General features: G+C 30.7%; 1 protein-coding gene across 2 annotated transcripts; it reads left to right on the forward strand.

The window, feature by feature from the left end:
* The first annotated feature begins 3106 nt into the window (after positions 1–3106).
* LOC110262339 (heat shock 70 kDa protein 4-like) lies at positions 3107–8142 on the forward strand. 2 transcript variants are annotated; one of them, XM_088485857.1, is made up of 3 exons: positions 3107–3554; positions 4959–6680; positions 8014–8142. In XM_088485857.1, exons 1-2 carry the CDS (start codon positions 3335–3337, stop codon positions 6638–6640), a joined length of 1902 nt encoding a protein of 633 aa, XP_088341983.1. In that variant the 5' UTR covers positions 3107–3334; the 3' UTR covers positions 6641–6680; positions 8014–8142. The 2 variants fall into 2 exon arrangements, with proteins under 2 accessions (XP_088341983.1, XP_016194683.1); XM_016339197.3 differs by lacking the exon at positions 8014–8142 and having other exon boundaries at positions 4959–6728.
* The last annotated feature ends 1076 nt before the right edge of the window (positions 8143–9218 follow it).

Raw genomic sequence — 9218 nt, forward strand, 5'->3', positions numbered from 1 at the left:
CAAGCAAATATAGCAAGTAAAGTAATAATAAGAACATACCGAGATTTTAACGTGGAAAACCCCATCAATGTGAGAGGTAAAAACCACGGGTCGTCCAGACCAATGAAATAGCTCCACTATAATCAAATGAGATACAAGAGAGTCTCAAACAAAGTACAAAAACATGCATATAACCAGCCAAAACATCAAAGCACCAAAGCTTACAAATGAGAAGCAAGAAGATTAAATATATCCAAAAATAGAGCTGCTGTCGAAGTCAATTTCTCCCTCTTCAGACCTCCAATTAAAATCTCCACCGTTCAAAATGAAGGAAAAGATGTGAAGAATCTACAGTCCAAATTTTACGTCGATCCAACAGTAAAAGAATGAGAAACTACCGTTCCAAGATTGTTGCTCTGTGTAAAAATGGGAAACCTAATTTCTCTCTTGCAAAGATAATTTCTCTCATTGAAAATCTTCAATCAACATCTTCACTGACCAGAATGAAGAACAAGATGAAAGGAACATGAAGTTTAAATTTCAAGCCGATCCAGCGGTGAACAACTGAGAAACTGCCATTTGAAATTTACTGTTTTGGACAAAAACGGAAATTATGTTTTCCCCCTTCTCTTTCTCTCTTTGGTGGCTACTCTCTTTCTCTCAAATGACCCCCCCAAAATCTGATTAGAATTGTGGCATAATGGGTGCAAGAGAAACCCTTAAAATGTTGGGCTTAGGCCTCACAAAGGAGAGAACAAATCCAACAAATCTCCCCCTTCTCGACTAGGTGGAGGCCCTCGCCATTCTGGCGATCAAACAACATGTTTCAAACTTTTCTCTTGACAATGCTTTTGTCATCATATCAGCACCATTGTCATCAGTGTGAACTTTCTCAAGTTCCAACAACTTGGAATCTAACACATCCCGTATCCAGTAATATCTAACATCAATATGTTTAGATTTTGCATGAAACGTAGAATTCTTGGCAAGATGAATAGCACTTTGGCTATCACATAACAACATATAACGGTCTTGCTTGAAACCAAGTGCTGCAAGAAACTTCTTCATCCACAACAACTCTTTACATGCTTCAGTTGCTGCAATAAACTTTGCCTCTGTGGTAGAAAGTGCAACACACTTCTGTAGCCTTGACTGCCATGAAATAGCTCTCCCTGCAAACTTGACCAAATAACCTGAAGTAGACTTTCGAGAATCAATATCTCCTGCCATGTGCTGCATCAGTAAAGCTAACTAGCAAAGGTTTCTCACCACCAAAACTCAAACTCAAGTTAGTTGTACCTTTGAGATATCTCATAATCTATTTAACAACATTCCAATGTTCTTTACCTGGATTAGAGAGAAAATGACTCACAGTACCAACCACATGAGCAATGTCTGGTCTAGTACACACCATAGCATACATCAAGCTTCCAACAGCTGAGGCATAAGGAATTTCGTCCATTGCTTGTTTCTCCTCATCAGTGGTTGGACACTGCTTGGTACTCAACTTAAAATGAGGAGCAAAAGAACTAGCAACACATTTGGTATCATTCATGCCAAACCTTTGAAGCACCTTCTTTATGTACTTCTCCTGTGACAAATAAAGCTTCTTGGAATCTCTATAACGAGTAATAGTCATGCCCAAAATCTGTTTAGCAGGACCCAATTCCTTCATAACAAAGAACTTGCTCAACTATTTTTTTAACTCATTAATTCTCAAAGCATTCTTACCCACAATTAAAATATCATCCACATAAAGCAAAAGAATGATAAAATCATCATCAGAAAATTTTTGCACAAATACACAATTATCTAAAGTTGTCTTATGGTAATCATGTTCCCCCATAACTTATTCAAACTTCTTGTACTACTGTCTTGGAGCTTGCTTCAACCCATAAAGACTCTTCTTAAATTTGCACACAAAATCTTCCTTTCCTTTAACAACAAAGCCCTCCGGTTGCTCCATGTAGATCTCTTTATCTAAATCACCATGAAGAAAAGCTGTCTTCACATCCATTTGCTCAATCTCCAAATCAAGAGACGCTACTAATCCAAGCACAACACGAATGGATGACATCCTCACAACAGGAGAAAAGATTTTCTCATAATCAACACCTTTTTTCTGGCTAAAACCTCTAACAACCAATCTAGCCTTATACCGAGGCTTAGAATTGCGTTCTTCATTCTTGATTCTGAATACTCATTTGTTCTTCAAAACTCGCATACCCTTCGATAGCTTCACCAACTCATAGGTATCATTCTCAAGTAAGGACTTCATTTCTTCTTACATAACTTCAAGCCATTGAGTTTTGCTTTCATCTTCAACAGTATCTCCAAAACATTTAGGTTCTCCCCTATCAGTCAATAAAACAAACTCATGTGAAGAATACCTTGACGAACGCTTCCTCTTTCTTGTAGACCTTCTGAGTGCATTTGCAGGAATTTCCAAAGTTGGTTCTTCATCTTGATCATCATCACCAATTTCATCAAGTATCGGATTAACTGTTTCATCTTCACCTACACTTGTATCATGCTCATTATTTTGAGCTTCAACTCTACCATCTTCTACCATAGGCATAGAGGGAGTAATATCTAAGTCAGAAAAATCATCATTAGGCTGAACCATTGGCTTCTCCGCATTATCAACATTCTTCAGTAGTTCAGTGTTTGGTTTTTAACAAAGACAATATCTCTACTCCGAATCACCTTCTTAATAACAAAATCATAAAATCTATAACCAAATTCATCTATGCCATAACCAATAAAAATATATTACCTAGTCTTTACATCAAGTTTAGATCTCTCATCTTTAGAAATATGAACAAAAATTTTACATCCAAAACATATGCATTTATGAACCCTACGTATACGTACCTCTTATTTTGTGGGAAGAAAAAAAAATAAAAAACACTACGCTCCAAACATTCCTGTCCTTCCTCCTTTGCAGCAACTGACTGTGTTGAATTGTCAACATTTTTTTTTCTTCGTTCTTCTTCTTGTATTGAATTGTCAACATTTTATTATTATTATTATTATTATTATTATTATTATTATTATTATTATTATTAAAACTACATGTTAAATATAATAAGCTTTAAATTTCAATTTTGAGAATCTCATTTCTGTTATTGCAATTGCTCCAAGTGGTCTAAGTGTAACATTTTTTTCATTTAAGTATATTATTCCAAACACATAAATATTTATTTCTTTAAGGGTAGTCTTTTTTTTTTTTTTTGGGAAGTCAACCTATAAAGTCTTCTATATTTTCTATATATACATACATAAGCATCTATATATCTTATCTCATAACTTGGCTAATTCTGATTCAAGTCATATTTCGCTGAAAGAAGAGAGAATGGGAGAAGGAAAACCAGCATCATCAGTAGCCATAGGAATAGACCTGGGAACAACGTATTCGTGTGTTGCAGTGTGGCACCAGAATCGAGCTGAGATCATACCCAACGACCAAGGGAACACAATAACACCTTCTTGTGTTGCATTCACTGATACTCAAAGAATGATTGGAGATGATGCTAAATATCAAATTGCTTCCAACCCTACCAACACCGTCTTTGGTAACTATCTTAACCTACCTATATACTTATTATTACATTTATTTATGTTCATGTCAAAATGTTAATTGTTCTTCATTGCCATAATTTGTTAGTATTTTCAAGCTAATTAAGCTAAGCGTGCAGCTTACCAATTTGTTATTGTTACTTCTCGGTCGTTGAGGGATAGAAAACGTGTTATAATTATTATTAGTTTTTATTTTTTCGTATCATTTCAATAAGTTTTACTCTCTTCATTTTCTAATAAAAATCCTACTTGCCTTTCTTTTAATTTTGAAATATATATATATATATATATTTGCCCATTTACTGGATCTAAAAAATATTAGTTCGTTTTTTCTAAAACATTTATCTCCAATAATGATGTAATTTTAAGAAAAATAATTAAAAAGTATAGTATTAATTATATATATTAATCGAAGTTTATTTTTCCACAAAAGTAATTTTCATTTATTCACATAATTTTTTATAGGATAAAGTATACTTTTTTGTCTCTAAAGTTTGACAAAAATTTTAAAATATTCTTAAATTTTATTTTGTTTTAATTTTATTCAAGAATTTTTTATTTGCATTAAATATACCCTAGCGATTAATTTTTCAAAAAATTTAAGACTAATTCAACAACAATTTCATAAGAACAACCTCAACACAAGAAAATCAAGCATAATTTTTAAATATTATTGTTAAATTGGTCTTAAATTTTTTAAAAATTTAGCCGTTAATAATATATTTGATGCAAATAAAAATTTTTTAGAATAAAATTAAAATAAAATAAAACTTAGAATAATCTTAAATTTTTTGACAGATTTTAGAAATAAAAAATATATTTTATTCATCCTTCTTGTATTATAAAAAATTCAAGATACCTTTTGTTTTCTTTTGGTAGTAAAAAATTTATTGTGAAATATAATGATAGATCCACACAAATAGTAAGTTTAGAACTAAAGACATGATATTTAGATAGTGCAAGCATTATATATTTAGATAGTGCAAGCATTATAATATAAATTTAATTTTGATTTACTGTTTATTGTAAATCAATTTTATATGTGTATTTAATTATATAATATCAATTATATCACGTTAGTAAAAGTATTATCTTTTATATTAATTATATAATTTTTTTAAAAATATATATAATTAGATAACTGTACTATATTAAAATTAAGCTTTTATAATATATAATAATAAATAAACTCTTACAGTCTATTTTTTAAATCAAAATACTACTAAGTATAAAAAATCGATTATTATGCATTTATATATAAATAGATATATTATTTAACTTATTTTAAAATATATTTTATTTTTTAATATTTAAATAAATGACTCGTTTGGTGACTGATTTTTTTAACGCATAATATATTTGGAGTTTGTTTTAATTTTGTTTTCATTTTTATCTTACAGACTCAAAGAGGTTAATTGGTAGGAAGTTTAGTGACCCTCATGTCCAGAATGACATGAAATTCTGGCCATTCCTAGTTACCGATGTTGATGACATTCCAATGATTGTTGTTGAGCACAAATGTGAGAAAAAGTTTTTCACTGCTGAGGAAATCACATCAATGATCTTAGCAAAGATGCGCCAAATTGCAGAAAAATTTCTTGAAACACAAGTAAAAAATGCGGTTATTACAGTTCCGGCTTATTTCAATGACTCTCAACGCCAAGCTACCAAAGATGCTGGCCACATCGCCGGCCTCAATGTAATGAGTATACTCAACGAGCCAAGTGCCGCAGCCATCGCTTACGGCCTCAACACAGGAAATTATTTTAATCATTTTTATGGAATCAGAACTGTCTTCGTCTTTGATCTTGGCGGTAGTACGTTGGATCTTACTCTTCTCACAATTGACAACAAAGGAAACATAACCGTCAAGATCCATGGCGGAGACACGCATCTCGGTGGACAGGATTTTGATGCTGCAATGGTTGAATTCGTTGCGAGTGAGTTTCAGAGAAAGAAATGGCTTGATCTTAGAGGAAACAAAAGAGCCATATGCAGGTTGAAGGTTGCTTGCGAGAGAGCCAAGAGGAATCTCTCTTCAACAACTCAAGCCTCCATTGAGGTAGAATCGCTGCATCAGGGAATCGATTTCTATACCACAATCACTCGCGCTAAGTTTGAGGAAATCAACAAGAATCTTTTTGAGAGATGCATGGAGCTTGTGCATGAGTGTTTCGCGGATAGTAACACGGCGAAACAGAGCGTTGATGAGGTTGTGCTTGTTGGTGGCTCGACTAGGATTCCGAAATTGGAGCAGCAGTTGAAGGACTTCTTCGACGGGAAGGATCTTTGCAAGAAGTACATCAATGCGGACGAGGCGGTTGCATATGGTGCTGCAATCCATGCTTCAAAACTGAGTGGTCACAAAAATGAAAAGATTCCAAGGAGCACCGTGATTCCTACAAAGAAGCAAGATCTGTTTGCAACAACCTTCGACAACCAAAGAAGAGTAACGTTTCACATCTACGACGGCGAAAGCAAAATTGCAAGCAACAACAACTTGCTGGGAAGTTTCGATCTGGAAGTTCCTCCGGCACCTCGTGGCGTGGCGAAGATTAATGTGTGCTTTGAAATAGATTCTAACGGTATCTTACATGTATCGGCGGAGGAAATAGCACGGGGAGCGACGAAGAAGGTCTCCGTAGCTACGGAAGAAGTTGAGAGGAGGGTGAAAGATGCTGAGAAGTACAAGGCTGAAGTTGAAGAGCACAGGCAGAAGGTTGAAGCAAGGAATGCTTTGCAGAATCTTGCTTACAATATGAGGAATTTGATAGAAGATGAAGCCATTGCTTCAGAGCTATCTGCAGAAGACAAGAAAAAGATTAACAAAGCTATTGATTATACATTGAAATGGATTGATGAGAGTGATTTTGCAACGGTGGATGAGTTTAAGAAGGAAGAGGAAGGTCTTTTAAGTGTGTTTGGTCCAATTATTTCGAAGATGATTGAAGATCTTGATGCTCGTGGTAGTGAAAGGAGAAGAAAAAGGTTGAAGAAAAAGCTTGAGGTAGCAGCCCGCATTTTCAAAGGGGTGTTTGAAGTGTTTTCTACTGTGAGTGATGTTCTTCAGATGTTCAACTAATAACAAGCATGTGATGAAATCAGTCATCATAAAATTTTATGTATTTCTCTAAATAGTTTTGGAAATCTTAAAGCTTGTTTGGAAATTATTTGGATGTGTAAATTTTTTTTATTTTTTATTTTAAATAGAATTCATTTTTATTTGAGATTTAATTTATGATTTAGAATAATTTTAACATATTAATAAAAAAGAATTTAATTCTTTAGTTTGAAATAAGTCATCGGTTTTACTAGGTAAATAATGATTTTTGTAAATAATGTGAATAATAGACTCTAAAATTAATCTAATAAAGTATAAAAATATTTCATTCCCAACTTACCTCATAAATTCTAATATTAAGATAACTATCACACCTAGTGAATTTAATATCCAGCCATGATTAATTATGTATGAGTAAATCGAATTAAAAGAAATAATCATCCAATTAAGAATAATAAACATAATCATCTGTATACCTATTGAATTGAACATTCTACATATCTATTATTTACATTGTTTAGTATTCTCATTATCTCTCTATCTTTTTTCATAATTCTTATATGGGTTAAATTTTTTTTTTTTTTGGGTATAATTTTGTCCTTAATAAAAAGAAGAAAAAGAATTAAATAGGTGTTAGACAAAATTGAAAAATTTGGAATAATCAATTATAAATAAGAATATTTTTTATATTTAACATATTAAATTTGTTTAGTGTGATAATTAATTTTAAAATTAGATTTTTTTTTTGGTCTAATTTGTAAATGGGAGAAAAGTAAGAATTTAAATTCTTAACGGAATTAAAACCAATTCTTTTTATTTGTTTTAAAATAAAAAAATTTCTAATTCTTAAATAAATTTTAATTCATAGATTTTCAAACAAACTTATAGGACGAGAACTGAGAAGCTCCTAGTTTTTCTTTTGTTATGTCTTACTTCTTTTGGGGTCTTTAAACGTCGTTTATCGGGAGAAAAAAAAAAAAAACTCAAATAAAGATCTATTTTCCTGTTACTAGAACTCCAGAAGTATTTATCGTGAACTCAAATGGATCGCTATTCAAAATTTCAGGAATTTTTTTTATTATTTTTAACATTTTGTTGTGGATTAATAAAAACAGTAAAAATAATAAAAATACATTATTATTTGTATACTAGCTAAAATCAATATTTTATATTTTTATAAATATATATTAATCCAAATCAATTACATATTAAATCCTTCATGCGTGTCTAATCCACTCAACTCAACAATTAAAATTATTTTACATTATTAGTATATTAAAATTAAATTTAATAATTTATGAAATAAAGTTTTTATTACTTAATGCTTAAGATTAAATTTTTTTATTAAAATCATAATAACCTTTGAAATAATTGCTTGTATATATACTTTATAGAAAAAGTCTAGTAAATTCTGGCCAGCATGTAACCAGCAAGAAAAAGTGAGTCATTAGATGAAATCTCACACTAATCTCACACCATTAAAATCATCATTGATAACTATTTGATGGCTATAAATCACAAAAGTTGCTGGCCCCTAACATTCCTCTACTTTATAAGGTAATTTTAAATTATTTTTTCAGCTTAAAAAATATTATAGTTATAATTTATTTTGTGATTTTTTTTCCAAATAGAATTTTATAATACTTTACTCCAATTAAACATTAAGGACACAAATAGGACTTACTTCAAACGTTAGAGACAAAAAAATACTTTACTCTAATTTCAAAAATAATGAATGAATAAATTGAATTTTTTGTGTATTTCATTGGAAATTTTACTTTTTAGCAACTCAACACTTGTTAATTGAATTATTAGCTGAATACTATTGATTTTGTGGTATTATTATTGTTTATTATTTTGTTTTGTACGTCTATCTTTGTTAATAATAATTCTTTTATAACACCACTTGTACGAAATGCAGACATTATTTCAAGTTCAACTCTCTCTATAATTGCAAGCTCTTGGAGAAGGAACAAATAATACTGTTTCCTCAATTATATATTTTTTTCATACATGTAGACTATTTTGTTTTTAGTTATTATTAGTGTTATTTTAACCACAACTAACACAGTACAGTTGCATTATTAATTAACTTGATGATATTTTAGTTTACTAAGGTCACATGCAATGAAGGCAAACAATAATGTTGCCATCTTGGTAAACTCAACGGTACGTAGCGTAGAGAAAACAATGAACCCCACCTAGCACCCGCTAAAATTGAAAGTGTCAGTCTTTTTCTCTTTCAAAACGGTGATGGTAGACGATGAAGTTAGTTTAATTTGATATCTAAATTTAATTAAAGAAAAAAAAATTAAGATTTGATTAAATTTTAAGTATATATTACGGTGTTTATATATAATTGTCTAATTTATTAAAAAGATATAAAAATTAATATTTAATCTAAAAATATAAAAATATATTTTTTAAAATATTTAAAACTTAACATAAAAGACAAGTTGGACACTAAATTTATAAACACAAAAAAATTTGTCTAAATTTTATTATAAAAATAATTTGTTCATCTATTTTTTTTGAAAGTCAACCTATAAAGTCTTCTGTATTTCTTTGGCTGCAATTAGTCCAAGTGATTGTAGTGTAA

This window comes from Arachis ipaensis, chromosome B4 (assembly GCF_059453495.1).
Source record: "Arachis ipaensis isolate K30076 ecotype BB chromosome B4, ASM5945349v1, whole genome shotgun sequence".
Taxonomy (NCBI): domain Eukaryota; kingdom Viridiplantae; phylum Streptophyta; class Magnoliopsida; order Fabales; family Fabaceae; genus Arachis; species Arachis ipaensis.